We start from the raw sequence: 20,492 nt of genomic DNA, 5'->3' as shown, positions 1-20,492 counted from the left end.
TTAATAGCATTTTAGTTTATATAACCAACCACATTAAACAACACGTTTCACACTAACATATCATTTTAAGTTTATTGGATTACGCGTAAAATGCTACATGTACTTTTGGAGCTTGTACTTTAATTTGATCATTATTGTATTTTCTTGAAGTCTAAAAGTACAATGCTACTGATTGCAGAACAAATATTTTGGATGCATTTTAAACCTTGTCCCCATCGGGTAGTATACATTGCTTAATTCTGATGAGAAGTAACAGTAAAAACGTATATAGATTAAAAGTTATTGTATTTTTTTATTGAAAGTTATAACAAATTAGAAGCGCTTTAAAATATAGTATATTAACTTCTCTGTCATACTGTATTATAGATTACATGACACAATGTAATCCAGAATACCGTCACAAATATCTGAATATCTAACAGAGAATTTGCGTTAACATGTAAATGTTGTTGGTAGCCTACAATTTAATTAAATCAGATCATGGTTGGCAGGAATATTAATCTTTAATTTGTTACATTTGCCGATGTGGATTTTGCAATTAGTAGTTCAAACTAAATGATAAATTACTGTGACAATGAGCGTATTCTAATTCAATTAGACAAAGATATAAACTCATTATATAATTCTTTGATATCATCTATCAATCAATTTAATCTGACATTAACGTATTTTTACTGATTTTCTAATCCAATAATATAATTTGAACATGCCTTATCTTTTTCTTTTCAAGCTAATGTTCCCTTTATACTTAGTAAATAGTTTCTATATCTGCGAATCAGTAATGAAATGAATTTTGTTAATAGGCACAAATTAATTGTTAATAGGCAGAAATTAATTGTTTGCTTATTTGATGCGGTTATATAAACATACCCAAATAATTTAAATGAAGCAGCTTCAATAGTGTTGTACTTCACATGTACGTTTCATTTTCTATTATCCTACAAATTACCCTTGTAAGTTACATAATCAAGATTGTGAATAATGATTTAAATTCATTCATTCATTCAAAAATACTAAGAACTGAAATAGTGATACCCTGTATCTTGTAAATATAATTTATCTTTATTCAAAATATTAGCAAATTCAATAAAAAAATGTTACTGAATTACTTTCTTGACTTCTGTAAAAGACTTCGATATCTTACATTTGTTACATTCTGTATAATGACTGAAAGAAATAGTTCTTTTTTTCGTTACAAGCTATTATTAAGATCGTCAAATATATTTTTTATTGCGATGATAAAATGACATAAGATAAAATGTAAATTATCATGATTATAGAGACGGTAGATAACAAATATTATATTTACAGCCCTAAACCCTTTTTGAGACACATAAACACATAAATATATCTTTATTTCTGTCTCGTCTATGTACACATAAGATATTACATATGCACAAGTATAAGACCAGTTTAGTATGCATGAATGAATACAAAGCTTATCATATTTGTTGTAGATACATAAAAATATCATAATACAAGTTATAATTGTGATATCAAAGTACCAGCTGTTATAATCAGTCATGCTGTATTTGCATACAATTATCGTTTGAAGTATTTTTTTCTGTCAACATGAAAGTAAAAATAAACCTTTGGCGTCTTATATATTTGCATATTTTCTTCGGTAGGAAGGGCATTGCTTAAAAGTACATAGTTAACACGCACTTGTACACGACATTAAAAGAAATATGGTGCTCTCAAAACACAAGAAAAGTATTTGCTTAAATAAGCAATAAAATAATCAGTTAATTTTACCTGTTCACCAATAATGCCGCATCTAAAACATGCTGGATTGATGTAATGGAATTTCCTTGCGTTGTACTTGGAACAGTTCATTCAAGGCCGACAGGATTTCAATAAAAATACAAAAACTCAGCTTTAACAGTTAGGCGTCTTGTCCGGCTCTTTACTGGTGGTCAAGGCTAATCACTCCCGGTTGCAATTATATTAAGGGGGTTGTAGATTCAAAAAATATTTTTTGCATGCTTATACATAATAGCAACAGAGATGTTATCGAAGAGGTGGTTCACTTGTTTCTATTTTCTTCTAAAAATGATTGAATGTGTACACTGTGTATATGGCACATTGGTAAGCGAGCTTTTAAAAACTGTCAAGCAACTTAAAACCACATATGGATAGAAAATATAAAAGCACTGCTAAAATAATGTATTTTACAAGAGACTGTATAAGTACGGAAATAAATCTTTTTTTTTCTTCTTCAATAAACATAACAATATTATATATTGTTACACTTAAAGTTAACGGTAGTGCTTTTTCTTTATGTATCTTTTATCCGTTTTCTTTTATGTTCAGTAACAATAATTCTGAACGGAACGACTTGAAGATTATTCTCCCCGACTGTGAATGAGTAATTTCATAAAGAAAATATGAAAGATGTGTTGTCTACTTAATAAATCAATCAGCATCGCAATTAACGTTTTATTGATAGCTTGTATGAAAACTTGAAACAAAGCAACACTTAAAGAATCATGGTGCAACCGTATTAATCATTAATGTTTTTTTTTGATATATCATTCATCACATTACAAATTTACTTTTACGTTTTTCCTACGTTTTTTTCTTATTGAAAAATGCTAAAAAGGAGTACGTTTCTAGAATGCTATTGACTAAAGATTCTGTTGTGCTCGAGCATTGTAGACATCAAGTAAAATCTTGATCTCTTTCTTTACTATTGTCTTCAAACCGCTCGCTTTGATCAAGACATGCATTAAGCAGACAATCCTGTTTGGAACAAAGATCCTTATTGATGTAGTGTGAGAAAAAAAACTTACTTTGAAGCACAAAAAAATATTATGTAAATAACGCGCGCAAGAGCTTCCTTCGGCAGTTTATTATCTCTATGGGTATGATGCGTGCTCCTCCACATAGCTTTTCTACACTAGTAAATGTTTCACTAGATTGTTCGGAACTTCAAATGGTTTGTTTAAAGCATAAAAGGACAAAATGAAACTGGACATCCTGTATAATTGTAATTTGGTCATACAATGCTATAATTTTTAAACTATCAATCGGGTAATTTTTATATCGCCTGTAATTTTGTTTGACGGTATACTTGTTTGCATTATACATTAAACATAAAGAACGTATTTTGCAAGTTTCGTTTTGTTCGCAATTATTTCCTGAAATGCAATACACCTAGTAATGTAGAAATCTAAAACTTTATCACAACACGTATATATCTATATTCCTCGGTACACTAAAACTATGTGCACTTAAAAAGAATAATTCCATTATAAAACTCATCTCTTAATTTCTGTAAAATAAATGTTTTACATTACCAACATGATAAACTGCTTCAGTAAAATGTGTTTTCATATCTTAACATAAAGATAAAAAAAAATTAAACAAATTTCATTCTGTAAAATTACATGCTTGTGGTCACAAGCTATAACTTATGACTGTCTGAGCATTGAATTTTACAAGATATATAAAACACTGAAACATAACAAATATGCTTGAAGAAATTTATCAGTTTATTTTCAATTTTCTTACAAAAACAACAAACACTATCTTTTCTAAAGATAATGATGACAATTGTAAACAAACATGTATTTAACAAAACAAATAACATCATTCTGAAATTCGCTTTTGATTAGGTCGGACTATTCCATTAAAAACTCATCTCTTAATTTCTGTGGAATAAATGTTTTACATTACCAACATGATAAACTGCTTCAGTAAAATGTGTTTTCATATCTTAACATAAAGATAAAAAATATTTAATAATCAGGATTTGGTGCTATATAAAACTTTAAAGGAGGGAGATTATTCAACTAATTAAATGTTTAAAGCATGATATCTACAATATAACTTGACTTAACTTGTGCTCCTGCTGCAAAAATGATATCAAAATATATACATTGTTCATTAAATAAACAGAAAAGAACGAACAAGGCAATGAAACAAAATTCAGTATGAAAAATAAAACAACTATCGTAATATAAAACATTAGGCCTCCCCTGTTTCTATGGTGGATATTGAAATTGATCATAACAATAAACCAAGATATATCTGATAAAGAGATAATATCATTTTTTTTCCTAGAAAGATCAGACTAATTCAATTAAAGCCGGGTTTTAACTGCAGTAGATTGTCCAGTGATACTGAAAATATTTCTCGTATTACCCTGATAACAACAATAATAATAAATTACTACACAAATAGCAACTCTTTGATATCCCATAGGACCAATACAAAAATTTGTATGAACCATCTTTTAAATTAAATTTTCCTTTCATCATGAAATTTTGAGTATAGATAAAAAAAACTAGGGTCTCTGCTGATTCAATAAAAGAGTTTTTTTTTAGAAGAAACAACTATCATAGTGGAGGCATATCTTGAATATTTCTTTAGAAATAGATCTTAGCAAGGCTCTGCGTCAACACAGAAAATTTCTACAATGAAACAGGGGCAACCCATTCAAACATTTATTTTGGGGTAACCAGTCTTTTTGCTTCCTATCCAAGTACCAACATCAAGGAGAGTGATGTGACAATAGGTCCATTTCTTATTTGACCAATGGAACTAATGAATGCTACATTCATAACACCAAAATCACTTAAACTATTTACGCATATTCATCAATAAATTTTAAATGTACATAGAAGACTTAATTGTGGAAAAATGGTAATTCTAAAAAATGCTAATGAAGCCACTGTCTACTGAGACAATTTTAAATTAACATAGGTTACCACAAAGTAATAATAAATATTCTTAAAGCAGCACGCCTCCAGATTCATGATAATTTTCATGAAAAGTTTGAAAATGCATTAAAAATTAATATTTTGTAAAATTAACAAAGTAAATAATTTTTTAATTGCAAACATTCAACAGACCATAAAAATTACTAAAAACAGTCAAAATATGCAAAATTTGCCCCTTACTGCGTTAGTAACACAGTCGAAAGATAGTGAAAATACTGCAAAATTGGTCATAAATGGCACATAACATGAAAATTATTACATTTATCTTGAATCTTTTTACTTTTCTTAAAATCTCAGTAATTTTTATCAAGTATGATTTTCTTTAAATATTTTGGTTCATCTGGAGGCATGCAGCTTTAATACCAAAGGTGCTACGTCTGCAAACTTGCATAACATTACTTGTACTTCTAATTGAAATGTTAATACATGTATTGTAAAAACATAAATGAAAACAAACTCAAATAAAGTCACACATTCATAATGTGTATAACTTGGAGTACATACTTAGTGAAAACTACAAAATAATAAATATAACAAAAGAATATTGCACAAATAGGTATAAATTTACATACAATAACAGCAGCGTTCTTAACCAATGTTTCAATAATATACTATTAAATAATAACAACTTTTTTACCTTTATTACACAATGCACATAAACATGAAATTTACCGCCAAATTTACAGTAATGAATTTTATGTTAGACAAAGACCTCTATAAGCATTGTATGCTTTCGGATCTAATCATTTTTCAACATTGTTTATCATGTAACTAATGATAGTATGTAATATATGTTTGTGTGAAAATGTTTGAAATAAAATATGTTTAAATTTATGCATATAAAAGGTATAACAGATATGAATACACCTTTTGTTATTAATTACTTCAGGCATCATTTCAAACATTGAGCACCTACCATTTTCACTTTTGTAAAAAAACAATGTTTTTTAGCCTTTTACTCAAAATATTTTTCATTTATTTTTTTTGCAAAAATGATTTATTAAAACATATTTTGTCCTAATAATTTTTAACATTTTTCTGTAATTCTTTTAAAAGTTTTCTAAAATTTGCCCCTACCACATCCAACATTCTGCTTAACTAATTTTCAACGTTCTTCTTAAATTGTTGCTGGAGTGATTTTCCAATACTTTGCTCAAAACATTTTTTCAATATATATTGTTCCAATGTGCCAAACATAATGATCAATTGATTTTTTTAAAAGATATTTCTCTCAAATTATTTGCAGAATCTAGCTCGTTTGATTGTTTTTTCCAACATTTTGACTTTTCCATTGTTCTGCTCAAATGATTTCCCCAACATTTTGTTTAAATAAATTCACAGTATTTGTTCAAATACCTTCTTAATATTTTGCTTAAATGATTTTCCAATTCAACATTTGGCTCAAATAGTTTTCAACATTTTATTGAAACAATTTTTTTCTCCTAATTTACTTTGCTTTTTTTTTCAATATTTAGCTAAAATATATTTTTCAACATTTTGACTATTTCAACAGTTACCTCAAATGACTTTTAACTTTTTATCTGTTAATGGCTATGAATATTATATACCAGTATTAGACTACATTTATCTTTGAAAATTAAAAAAAAAAAAGATGTTAAATTTAAACTAAAAAGAACCTACGTACATTGCAGAAAACAAAAATAAAATGCTACATCATTAGATAACATTTGGCTTCATGTGTTCAAATTGTGTGCCAAGTAAAATAGACAATCAGACTAGCAGATGTGAACTTTATTTCTGTGTATTTTAAATGTAACTATCTACTTCTCATACAGCTTAAAGAGACAATGCTCACACTGAACATTTAGAAAAATGTTTAAAGTTTTAAATTTGTAATATCATATAACAAGCTTGATAATATCCTAATATGATGACTTGAAATTTGAAACAACTGAAACAACATCTGTTTGACTATCAAATTACATTACAAAAAAATATATTTCTCTTTCTTGCAGTGAGTTTCATTATAAAACACAAGATGATAAAAAAAATAATAATGAAAAAAATCAAACAAATCATTGTAATTCAGTTTAATATATCAATAAATTATTACTGACATCTTAACTTAACTCAAGAAAGAAACTTGACAAAATCATTTCAAAATCTACTGCGCTATTTATTCAGTAGCCAATATAACTAGAAAAAGATAGTTTATTCAACATGGTCAAATGTTACAACAAAGGTTGGGAAAAATCCCAGGATCTGTATTTCAAAGTTAGTTAATGTGTAGGCTGGTATAGTAATTTACAGATTTAGACAGAGTTTTGTTTTTGGGTAAAAAAAATACAATGATAAACTAAAAACATCTTTCTGTGTTTTCTTATGAACATTTACCTACTTTAAAACGGAATTAAATAAATGAAACAAATGAGACAAAAATGTAAAAAAAAAACTACTGCGCTTTCTGTCCGCTTATTTAGGACTTGCATGCATGAAAAAGGAAATAGATTTACCAAATGAAGAATTTTAATTTGGTCATATAATAAAATAGTTATTGTAAGAAGATTTCAGTGAATATTCAAGTGTATGGTGTCATGCAGCATGTGAAGGTTAGCCCACGCTGATACTAGTGGCAAAGGTAAGGCATTTTCATTGCTCTATCACTTCAAAATATAAAAACTAAATTAAATAAATCTGAATAAAGTAGTTAACACCTGTATCAAACAAGTACAAAACAGGGTCATCTTTATAAAAAAAATGTATACACATTGTACAAAGAATAAATTAAACATAAACACTTTAAATTCATAATTATAGTAAAAGCAAAATTTAAATATTTTCTCTGTTTGATAAAACATACCCTACTAGATTTGGTAGGAGACATTAATATTGCTATGGCAGTTTTTATATTTCCAATTTCTCATATCCATGTAGGTTACAAGGTTTGATAATGTTCAGACTGGTACAATGTTTTGCCTGTAATCGGTAATTCATAAATCAGTTTTTCTAATAAATAATAGCAAAAATAAATGAACACAGCTAAAACATGTCACTATTATTTTTTAAAACATTATGTTTAATAAAAGTGAACACAAATTGACTTTTTTTAATAAATGTTAATATATTAAGTATTTTTATCCAAAAAAACCCACAACATTGCACTTTTGTTGCTGAAAAAAAACTATTTCAAAATTACTATACAAACAATTGCTGAAGAAGTTAATTGTGTATTTAACCATTGAAATAAAGAAGCATGGCTGACATAGGAGTAAATGTCTTACATAAATGAACACTAGCACCAATAACAACTTTTCAGAAAATATAAAATTTTAGGAAAATGAGGTATTGTTTATAGAGATTAAATGGAAAGGTAACTTTTGAAGAACAAATATATTCTAGGTCTGAAATAGTTATTCTTTCAGAGCAGTTACGGATATGGTATTATTTCAAATTTTCCAATCCATACATTGTGTTTAAAGCACCATCTATAACAGCCTATTTGTATGGTAAAAAGGAAAACATTTTTTTACTTGACCAGCCTAACAGGTAGCAAAATTTAACAACAAGAGCTTAACAGAATATTATCAAAGTCTATGTAAGCTCAGTACAAACAAAATATACTGAAACAATTTCATAATATGAAATTTTCAGCAGTGACATAAAAGTTTTTATCATTAATTAGGTTATCTTGAGACATTTAATTCTTTTATTCTTATTTTTCCGCATGACACATGCACCTTATAACGAGCCAGATCTTTTCTTGTTACCATTCCTATCACCTGAAATAGATAGATTTATATTAAATGATGATGTAATGTTGTTACTACCAGTATAACAGTAATGCTGCCCCTACAACCACTTGTAACTTCTAGCAGTATATCCATAGTACCTATTGCTATTACTGCTGCTTTTGACACCAATGCTTAGTTGATGCAACACCAATTAGTTAATGGATCAAACTAGTTACATGTATTTATGGACTGTTAGCCATGTAGGTTCAAACCCCTTAAGGGGCAAGTCGTTATTTCCTTGAGCAAGAAACTTTACACTCATTGCTTAGTACTGGTAGGTTCCAGGAATGGATTTGGAAGTGTGTCTATAAGATTATAGCTTCCTATATAGCCAAACTAAAAAAAAACTGTATAAACACCTAATGCCTTTACTAGTATAGAAGTTTATTGCTACAGGTAGTGTATCAGTAATACTGATGGATCTGTCAGTAACTCCAGTCCTATATTTAATATATTTAATTAATAAGTTAACTGCTAGTAACCACTCATAGTATTTTAGCTACTGTAAGTAGTAATTGACATGTCTATAGTGTCGACAGCAACCAGTAAGCAAACAACACTTAAGATATTGCTAGTGACAACACATTGTATATCAATACCAACATTGTGATATAACTTTATGTACATCTCAAACTTCTTGTTAAAAAAGCATTTTGGATAAACATCTCTATTCTTGATATTTTCATGTTTTAATATAATTTCAATTTTTCCCAGATATGATATTATATTGTAAAATAAGGACTAAAAGATGGTCTTAGATTAACCATTAAGAAAGTGTGACAATTACCTCATTCCTTTCATTTATCACCACTACATGTCTCAAACCCAATGCTCTGAATAGACGGAATATTCTTGGCAATGATGAACACTGAAATATGTTAATATAGACATATAAAATAAAGATTACTTAATGAAATCAATTTACTATGGGTTGTATAGGTGTATTTAAACAATGGACCTATTGTCTAATGGGGTGTGTTAACATAACATGTTCCTCCAGAACATATGCTTTTGGAAAAAATATTAAGTCGTGGCCTTCCAAGGCTATTTTGCTTTTAAACAAGAGCCACCGCCGGGCGGGGGTAACGCTTGACTTTTTACTTTCTCTAAAAGCAAACAAAGAAATGTTTGAACAAAATCTTAACGTTTCCTTTTTATAAAATTAATCGGTCTGTCTTAACACATAAGTTTTGTTTATATATTTTGTATATATAAATATACTAAATTATATATATACATGTATATAAATAGAAACACGCAATTCTATAAATAGAAAATTCTATAAATAGAAACATGCAATTCTATAAATAGAAACACACAATTCTATAAATAGAAAATTCTATAAATAGATACACGTGGGTGAGTCACGCGGTGACACGTGGTGGTGTCACGTGGTTGACATGTGGTGGTGTCTTGTGGTGGTGTCACGTGGTGGAGTCACGTGGTAAAGTCTCGTGGTAAAGTCATGTGGTGGTGTCACGTGGTAGTGTCACATGGTATTGTCACGTGGTGGAGTCACATGGCTGAGTCACGTGGCCGAGTCACGTGGTAAAGTCACGTGGTGGTATCACTTGGTAGAGTCATGTGGTGGAGTCACGTGGTGATGTCATGTGGTGGTGTCATGTGGTGGTGTCAGGTGGTGGAGTCACGTGGTGGAGTCACATGGTAAAGTCACGTGGTTGAGTCACGTGGTAACGTCATGTGGTGGATTCACGTGGTGGATTCACGTGGTGGTGTCAGGTGGTGGAGTCACGTGGTGAAGTCATGTGGTGGAGTCATGTGGTGTGGTCACGTGGTGTTGTCACGTAATGGTGTCATGTAATGGTGTCATGTGGTGACATGTGGTGGTTATACGTGATGGTGGTGTCATGTGGTGGTGGTGACATGTGGTGGTTGTGACACGTGTTGGTGGTGACTCGTGATGGTGACGTGGTGGTGATGACACATGGTGTTGGTGACACGTAGTGGTGGTGGTGGTTGATCCCTTCAATAATAGCAAAGTTACAGCCAGTTACAGCCAAAACAATGAAAATTTCAATAATTTGAACTTCAAAGTCAAGGTCATTAATGAGTGAAGGTCAAGGTCTGTCTGGTTATTTTTAAGGGTTATCCTTGAAGATTATTATGTTCAAGTTTGAAGACAATCCATTCAAAAATAACAAAGATACAGCCAATAATAGCCAAAAAAGTTGAAAATTTCAATAATTTGACCTTCAAAATCAAGGTAATTTATGAGTAAAGGTCAAGGTCTGTCTGGTTATTTTTAAGGGATATCCTTGAAGAGTATTATGTTCAAGTTTGAAGACAATCCATTCAAAAATAACAAAGTTACAGCCAATAACAGCATGAACAAGCAAAATTTGGACTTTTAACCTTGAAGGTCAAGGTCATTTATGGATGAAGGTCAAGGTTAGTCTGGTCTACTGAAAGGTCTTGTCTCAAGGGTTGTTGTGGCCAAGTATGAAGACAATACACCAAGAAATAAAAAAGTTATGATCCAGGTACAAGTTTGCGGACGGGAACAGGAACGCCGCCGCGACTATAGCAATACCTCTACTTTTTTTTTTCAAAAAAAAAAAAAAAGTTGAGCTAAAAATGAACATCTTAGAATGTATATACCTTAAATCTAAAGAAATGAGACTGCTTGTAGCAAGTATAAGTCACTATTTTATGGTTTGTAATGAGGGATTATTTTAATTAAAATGCCCAAAAGATTGCAGGTATAGACTGTGAGAATGATAAATACTGAACAAACTGGATCAAGTAAACCTTTATCTAACATATATGCATGGTACAAGGATTAGGAAATACAGAAAAAAATAATGCTTACATCCTGTATTGTGTATGTTCCTGGGTTCATAAAGGGCATAAATCTATTGTAAAATCTCGTTCTTGTGAGGATACATCAAATCTATTGTAAAATCTGATAGAAATGGAACAAAAATACTAAAATATAGTAAATATATATGACTAAAAACTACTTAAAGACATATTACTCATAACTGTAAGATTTTAAAACAATTATGTATTAGTTTGAAGGATGTGAAGACAGACTTGGCTCTATACTGGTAACTTAGGCAAGTCAATACAACCACTAGCAAAAGTTTAAAACTTGAAGGTAATCTAAATTTATAAGCCAGTAATCCAGTAGTATTAATTTTCTTAATGCCATCCTCCCAATATAATAATAAACTCATATTATAAATCATGAGATTATGTGAGAATATACCTGTATAGGTGGGAATCTTGGATAAGCATCCCTGAAGTCTGAAGATTTTAAATCTGATAATCTTCTGTCAATATCTGGTAATTCTTGAAATATCTGAAACATACAATTGTACTTGAGTGAAAAATACAAATTTGTAACTGGTGAAATTACTTTATTGGCTCCATAACATACAAAACTAGAACTATCACTAAATGTGATTAATACCCCCACAAAACTGCTTAGGAAATGAGGATGTTACTAGTAACAGAATATCTTGTAAAAGAATTGAAATATAGAAATATGGTTGTGGGCAATTAAAGATAGTTGTGGTTCTTGTATATTGCATTTCCTTTCAATGTGGTTGGCCATTGATGAAGTTTTATTGAATTACTCTGTAATAAGTCCAGAAAGACAAAGAAAAGGAACAAAGGGCAATAACTCTATAAATACTGAAGATGGAGTTATAGTTCTTGTGCACTGCACTTCCTCTTTTTGTGCTTGACCATTGTATGAAGTTGTTTTGAATTTCAACCAGTACGTTTTAAGTTATGCTCCAGACAAGGAAAGTATCAAAGGGCAGTAACTCTGTATTTTGTCAAAAATGGAGTTATGGCTCTTATGCACTGCACTTCCTTTTAATGTCCTTGACAACTGTATGAAGTTGTATTGAATTCCAAACAGTAGTTTTGAAGTTATGCTCTGGACAAGGAAAAGTAACAAAGGGCAATAACTCTGTAATTTGTCAAGATAAAGTTATGGTTCTTGTGCACTGCACTTCCTCTCAATGTGCTTGACCATTGTATGAAGTTATATTGAATTCCAACCATTAGTCTTCAAGTTATGCTCCGGACAAAAAAAGCAATGGAAAAGTAACAAAGGGCAGTAACTCTGTAATTAGTCAAGATGGAGTTATGGTTCTTGTGCACTGCACTTCCTCTCAATGTGCTTGACCATTGTATGTAGTTATAATGAATTCCAACAATTAGTCTTCAAGTTATACTCCGGACAAAAGAAAGCAATGGAAAAGTTACAAAAGGCAATAACTCTGTAATTACTTTAGATAGAGTTATGGTTCTTATGCACTGCACTTCCCCTTACTGTGTTTGACAATTGTATGAAGTTGTTTTTAATTCCAACCAGTAGTTTTCAAGTTATGCCCCGGACAAGGAAAAGTAACAAAGGGCAATAACTCTGTAATTAGTCAAAATAGAGTTATGGTTCTTGTGCACTGCACTTCCTCTCAATGTGCTTGACCATTGTATGAAGTTATATTGAATTCCAACCATTAGTCTTCAAGTTATGGTCAGGACAAAAGAAAGCAATGGAAAAGTAACAAAGGGCAATAACTCTGTAATTACTTAAGATAGAGTTATGGTTCTTGTGTACTGCACTTCCCCTTATTGTGTTTGACAATTGTATGAAGTTGTTTTGAATTCCAACCAGTAGTTTTCAAGTTATGCTCCGGACAAGGAAAAGTAACAAAGGGCAATAACTCTGTAATTAGTCAAGATAGAGTTATGGTTCTTGTGCACTGCACTTCCTCTCAATGTGCTTGACCATTGTATGTAGTTATATTGAATTCCAACCATTAGTCTTCAAGTTATGGTCCGGACAAGGAAAATGCAACGGACGTCTGGACCGACCGACCGACCGACCGCCCGACCGACCAACCGACCACCGGGTGACTCCTATATACCCCCCCAAACTTCGTTTTTGGGGGTATAACAAAATAGAGGATTTATTTTTGGAGTGAGCATAATAAGCACATCATATAAAGCCATTTCAAAAATATTTTACAAGTCATTCTGTTATATAATGGCAACAAGAAGTTCAATTTGAACACTTATTTACTAGTCTGTCACAAATGTTACATAATAGCTTCAATACTGAAACATAAATGGAATGAAACATAAAGAAAGGTCTAATTTGTAGAGAGTATAAAGTTGTTTTTTTTACCTTTAATTTAAGAAGTACAATAAGTTGGTCCCTAAGTACCACACCACGGAATGTACCAAATGTTTGAACACCATCTTGCTATAGTAATAATAAAAATCTTTTATTTTCACCAATTATTAACAGGAACACATAAGATGATTCTGCTACAAGAAAGTTGCATCATACAAAAGGTAATCAATGTTATTATTGAGATAAAATTGTAACACAACCTAAAGAAATTATCTTGATTTTTAATATTCAATATCATTGCTAATCTTCAATATCAACATTACACTTTAAGCACTGGCAAGGGTACAGTACATACCAATGCTTACAAAATATATACAAAACAACCTAGATGTTTCAGTTTTTTATAAAAAATTATGAACAAGATTTTTTCAGTAATGAAATAAAACTTTTACCAAGTAGAAGCAGAACTGAAGTAATTCTTTATATTAAGTAAATAAAATTTAAAAAATTTAACAGTTAAGATTAAAACTAGAAGGTTCATGCTACCAAGTGATGCTACCAGTAAAGCCCAGATTCTATTAAAGTTTTGGATTATAAAGTACATGTATTTTAATAATGATATACCTTACATTACCTAATGGACAATTTAAAAATTAAACCTGGACACGTCCATAAGAAATATTTAACAGGGAAAAGGCTATAAGTCTATCTCAAAAACAAAAACAACATTGATAGCATTTTGGTTTAAACAAAGAAAATACAATGACTTGTCTTACATTTTGAACACTATCTGGATCAAAGTCCTGTACTACAGGAAAACCATTATGAGATTCAGCTTTGAGAATGTCCACAATACGCCCCACCTTCTCACACTTCCTTAATACTGTTACAGGATGACTCATCACTTCTCTGTTAAATATGATAAATATTAGTAAAAACTCAAATCTAATAATGAGCCCCACCATGACAAAACCAACATAATGCATTTGCGACCAGCACGGATCCAGACCAGCCTGCACATCCGTGCAGTCTGATCAGGATCCATGCTGTTCGCTATCAGTTTCTCTACTAGTAATAGGGTCTGTAAGCGAACAGCATTGATCCTGATCAGACTGCGCGGATGCGCAGGCTAGTCTGGATCCATGCTGGTCGCAAACGCACTATGTTGGTTTTGTCATGGCACGGCTCAAATAGTTTAAAGATCATCTTTTAACGCTTAAAACATAAATTGAAGGAAGCATTGATTTAAATATTTACACCAATTTTTGGCAATAAAAAAAGGAAACTTTATGAAATAATGTTAATGTTATCTACCCAGTAAACTGAGATTTTCTTTTATAACAATTACAAACAACTAATGCAAAAATAAATGGTCTGAAATACTGACTTTGATTTGAGATAATATATTTCCCTTTTGCAATATATCTTTTATGTAAAGAAAAAGCAGTGTTTTTTTCTTTATTAATAAAACTGTTACCCAAGAATACATTTTAAGGCTTTACCACAATCAAACTATGTGCCACCTAGAACATTATTTAATCTTAAACATTTTAAGAAATGCCAATAGAACAGACTGATGAAATTCATGGACATTTTGTTTCATGTCACATTCCTCTACAAATGTCTATTTTTATTCTGTTAATCTACATTAGCTGTCAATAAAATAAGTCTGGATTTATGAAAAATCTCACTCACACCAGATGTTGGTTATAAATATGAATATATTTTCTGTTTGATGTTTCTTTAAAAGTCAAATACAGTGACATAAAACAACATCAAAGAACTTCAAAGGAAAGAGTCACCATTATTGTAAACAGATTGTTTTCATGGGACAATATCAAATATTCTTTCTGACAAGGTTTCAAATCCTTCTTTATTCGTTACAAGCTGTAAGTCAGTATCTATATTTTTTTTCTAAAGGCAAAAATATGTAAAGTAGGCATGGCAATCTGATTTTTGCACAATAACATGTGGGTGAACTGGATTTTACACTAATGTAACACAAGAAAATGTCAATTATAGAGAAAAATATTAATACAACTTTTGTATGTATGGTGATATAAATATTGTACAAATGGCACCAATGGCAGCATTATGAATGTACCAACAAATAGCATCTTATGTTTAAAGCATTGGCACTGTTGATTTTTGTACCAATGCAAATGATGTAGTATAAATAGTCATATGAATTTTGTACAAGGTGCATCAATGCCAATACAACTTTTTCAATGGCAAAATATCTGTGAACATGTGACAACAATGACCAATTGATGACAAAATTATTTTGTTGCAATGGCTAAATGATTTTATACCAGACAATATAAATATATGGCAAATGGCAATATGAGCTTTGTACCAAAGGCAAAATTTATTTTACGCCCATGATGACATGCATCAGTTGTACAAAAGGATCAGATTTCTGTGGCAATGATCATATGTTTTTACACCAATGAATGTTATACCAATTTCAACATTAACTTTGTATCAAAGGCAACATAACTATTGTATCTATTGCGAAATTGATTTTATACAAATAACAACAATGGCAACAATGATATAATGAATTTTGCATCAATGGCAACAAGACTTTTATAATCAAAGCAATACTGTTATAGTAATGGTGACTTTAATGTTAAACAATAATGACTACATTTATAACAAAAGTTACTATGACTACTAATTATAAATTTAAATGGAACTACATTCTGACATTCCATAGGCTTGTAGCTAGAAAGCTCCCTCATATGTAAGATTTCAAAGTCCCTGGCAGGATAAAAACCCACAGAGATTAGGGGCAGGTGATTTGAAGTCAATAACCTTAACCACTTTGGCCACAAACACCCCTTTTAGCTTCAAGGAACATCTATTTGGATAGCATACATGCCATCATTACTGAACTATATACCCTAAGTGCTAGTCTGAAAAATGTTAGCATGGCACAACAAACTCAGTATATTACAATTATCAAACTTTAAAAACACTTCACACCTTTATACTTACAAAAGCATGCTATATGCATGCATTCAAAATTACCTTAGAAACATAAAAGTTTAAAGTGCTGACACAGTCAAAGCTTTGTTTTCTAAGATACTGCACAGAGTGTTATAAAAATATGTCACAAACATTGTATTTATTGAATTAAATGAAGAGTATGAATTAAAACACTAAACTGGATTGCTGAATGGCATAGCAATAAATATCTCAAAATATGTATCTCAACATGTATTTAACATGGCTCATGCAATCTATAAACAGTTAATTGCCAACATAACATCTTGGATACCAAGGATTTATATAGAAATGTCATACTGGTTTTACATATCTAATATAAAAGAATTTAATAATTATCTTAAAAAGAGACTACAACCAAAAACTGTAACATGTGGTTACAGGGGAGGGGAAGTAACTGTGTTCAGTCACTAGTTAAGTAAAACTCCTAACAAATAATTTTGTTTTGTTATTAAACCATTTGCGTTTAACTACTGGCATGAAGCAAATAAACTAATAATGAAATTTCCTTACAACTGATACCAACATTACATAGTATGGTCGACAAAAAAAATAAGATTCATAAATAAATCAATTCATTAAAAATGGCTAAAAATATCTCCTACTATACTTCAATTCACTAATAAAAAAAATAAAGAAATGCTTACTTGGCTGAGATGTTTGAAGAAAGTACTGGTGGTTCCCAGCCTAACAGTGGAACACCTTGAAGATGTATGTGCATATCATATATACCCTGAAACATATCAAATGAAAAATTTGAAGATATTAAATAATACACCTATGTCTAAATGTCTATATAATTTTTTTCCAGCTAAGATCAAATGGCAACTTTCAGGTTTTACAGGTAGAGGTAGACCCGAGATACATAGCCATGCTTTATTGTACTTACAGAATAGCATCAAGGTAGAACCTGCAACTTCTTACAAGTTAGCTGGATATCTTCATTGGAAAAATTCATGGTATCTAGCAGAATCAAACTGGCAGCCTTTATCAAGTATTATGCCAGATAAGAAGGATAGTCCCAGTATTCTTTGAAAATCACGTAAAATTAACAAACACCAAATATTTTTAAATGTTTTAAATTTTAATATGAATGAGTATTAGTGGCTTTCGAAAAGCTCATCTATAAATCTTTGCCTTATAACTAGGTCATTTATCGTAAAGATAGTATTATAGCTTAAAACATAATTCAACAGATACACATACCTCATTAAAGAGATCACCAATCCACTTGGATACCATAAGTACCACCATTACAGGTAAACCAAATGTTATATTTCCTGTAGCTTCTATAATAATCACAGTCAAACTTATTGTCATACGAACTATTCCACCTAAAATTAACAATTCATCATTCTTCATATTCTACATGTAATTAGAACTTATTTAAGCTGATCAAAGAAATCATAATTGAGCCGCGTCATGACAAAACCAACATAGTGCGTTTGCAACCAGCCTGGATCCAGACCAGCCTGCGCATCCCCGCAGTCTGTTCAGGATCCATGCTGTTCGCTATCAGTTTCTCTACTTGTAACAGAGTTGGTAAGCGAACAGCATGGATCCTGATCAGACTGCGTGGATGCGCAGGCTGGTCTGGATTCATGCTGGTCTCAAACACACTATGTTGGTTTTGTCATGACGCAACTAATATACTGAATACAATACCCTTGGCAACAAATATATATGTGTTTCTAAAGCACCTACCTAACAAACATAAATAAATATCAATGATTGCCAAAGACAAATTCCATTTAAAAATGTTTCTAAATGATACAATAGGCTAGGATAATTAACAAACTACTTTTAAAAGATCTCTCAAATATTAATTGATATAAATGCAATAAATTCCATATGAAGATCGGCCTTCAACAGCATAATTCTTTCAAATGTTATCATAGCAATGTAATACATTATTTATCTAACCATACCTAGCTGGGCAGCAGCTCCAATCAGTGCATACTTTCCAGAATCTAGCCATTCCTACAATAACCATGAAAGAATACATCATTTATATACAATTGTACTAGTTCAAATAAATTCATAAGTTACATTGTAAAACAAGTCCTTTCAACTTCTTTTGGCACATTTATGACAAACCAGAACTGGCATCATATGAAACATTTTCATGACTATAGTAAAGTCTGAAATGAAGAAATCTTAACCACTAGACAATGTTTTCCCTTTATTTATATAGCAATATATAATGTAATTGAGAAAATTATTAAACAAATTTCAGTAAGTGACCTTATATAACATAAGAAAAAACAAGGCTGCCAACAGGTAAAGTCGAAATTCATGGGTTCTGTGACCAAGGAGTGCATTTTTCAAAAGCTCTGAAAGTTCAGTTGATCTGCAAGTGCTTCACTTCTTTTTTTCCTCAACATTTTTTGTAAATTTTCTATGACAATTAAGAGAACTTGCAGGTAGTATGGTTCGTAAATATTTTCAAATAGCAGTCACTTCTTTAAAAGGTTTACAATAATAATGAGATAATAATAAAATCCAAGCCGTACTGATAGTCAAATACAATTATAAACTTTCATGAATTTATTGGTAGAGGATTGTCTAATATTTGCTAAAGTAAACTGTAATATTGTCTAATCCCATGAAATTAATTTTCTCTCTGAATCAATCTGAAAAATGGTTCTGTAGATCATAAAACTAGGAGTTTTCCGCAAATCCATGGTAATTGGCAGCCCTGCTTATATCTAATACATATAAATGATGCGAAAAAATCATGAAAATCTTTATTAACTTTTAGTATACATCTAAACAATAATCTTTTCATTTAAAATCAGTATTTGTATGAGTTTTAATTTGATTGACAACTCACAGCATTAGGGAACATCAGTTGTAAACATTGTCCAAACAGCCGTCCCCATGCTGCACCCACCAGTAAACTTGGTATAAATAATCCACTAGGTATAGACAGTCCATACGTCCAACAAGCCAGGAAGAAGAATGTCAGACAATACAGCACCAATGTCACTACACTGTAGGTACCTATAGTGTCATAAAGTAACCAGTGTTTTTTTTTTTCTTTATATAACTACTACCCTAAAACAGTACTGTTCCTAATAGAAAATAGACATTAAAATTCCCAATTTCCAAAGTTTAATTTCCCTAAATGGCTGTTCAAATTCCCACAAGGCCAACTGATTCCTCTGAAATTATTTAAATCCAACATATTCATATAAATTTCTACTCATTAGTTCTACCTGGACAGTGGAAGCTGTTAGCTATCTTTATTCATGATGACTAATCTTATTTGTAGCTGAAAAAATGCATAAAAAAATTCCCAATTTAAGTAAAAATAACGCATTTTGCCCCCAATCAGTCTGGTACCGGCACCATTCCCAAAGTAGAGAAAAAAAACGCTGTAAACAAATATTACATATACAATGTACCGGTATTTGAAATAACTAAATTTTAAAGAATAAATTTTAAGTTTGATTTTTAAGATTGTAATTTGAACCAGTTTACAGGTTTTATACCAAATAAAATTGAAATTCTCTACTATATATTTAACTACCGGTAGTTAAATTGAACAACAGGGAACATTCTTCTACTTAAATTGACACAACATTGACAAAATTAAATCAAAACTAACAAAATGTGATTATAAGAAAGTTCATTCCAGTAAACTATTGTTGAATGCACAAATCATATTGCCTTTTAACAGAGTCACAGCTATTAATTTATATGGTGATCTTTAATCACATAGAGCATAAAAACAAGTCAAGCAGAAAATTTCATAAAAAAAAGTATTGTTTTGTATTCAAACTGAAACCTACCTTCAGCATCATGGAACAAATGTTTGACACCTTCTTCTGGAGTTTGAAAGAACAACCAAGCTGTAGAACTATACTGTCCAGCAGTACAGAAAAACTGAAA

The 20,492-nt window shown here is 30.7% G+C and overlaps 1 protein-coding gene across 1 annotated transcript in view; it reads right to left on the bottom strand.

Moving 5' to 3' along the window:
- Window positions 1-3,481: 3,481 nt before the first annotated feature.
- LOC132746213 (H(+)/Cl(-) exchange transporter 7-like) overlaps window positions 3,482-20,492 on the bottom strand; it is a 33,166-nt gene continuing 16,155 nt past the window's right edge. The window contains 12 exon segments of the mRNA XM_060735294.1: window positions 3,482-8,464; window positions 9,264-9,344; window positions 11,307-11,344; window positions 11,347-11,391; window positions 11,708-11,798; window positions 13,641-13,718; window positions 14,366-14,498; window positions 17,246-17,331; window positions 17,805-17,932; window positions 18,527-18,578; window positions 19,432-19,601; window positions 20,393-20,486. Of these exon segments, the coding sequence (XP_060591277.1) occupies window positions 8,369-8,464; window positions 9,264-9,344; window positions 11,307-11,344; window positions 11,347-11,391; window positions 11,708-11,798; window positions 13,641-13,718; window positions 14,366-14,498; window positions 17,246-17,331; window positions 17,805-17,932; window positions 18,527-18,578; window positions 19,432-19,601; window positions 20,393-20,486 (1,092 nt within the window). The 3' untranslated portion in view covers window positions 3,482-8,368.

The sequence above is a fragment of the Ruditapes philippinarum genome, unplaced genomic scaffold (assembly GCF_026571515.1).
Source record: "Ruditapes philippinarum isolate M1 unplaced genomic scaffold, ASM2657151v2 ctg370_1_1_1_1, whole genome shotgun sequence".
In the NCBI taxonomy this organism is placed as follows: Eukaryota; Metazoa; Mollusca; class Bivalvia; order Venerida; family Veneridae; genus Ruditapes; species Ruditapes philippinarum.
The sequence above is the reverse complement of the archived record's forward strand: the minus strand, read 5'-3'. Positions and strand labels throughout refer to the sequence as shown.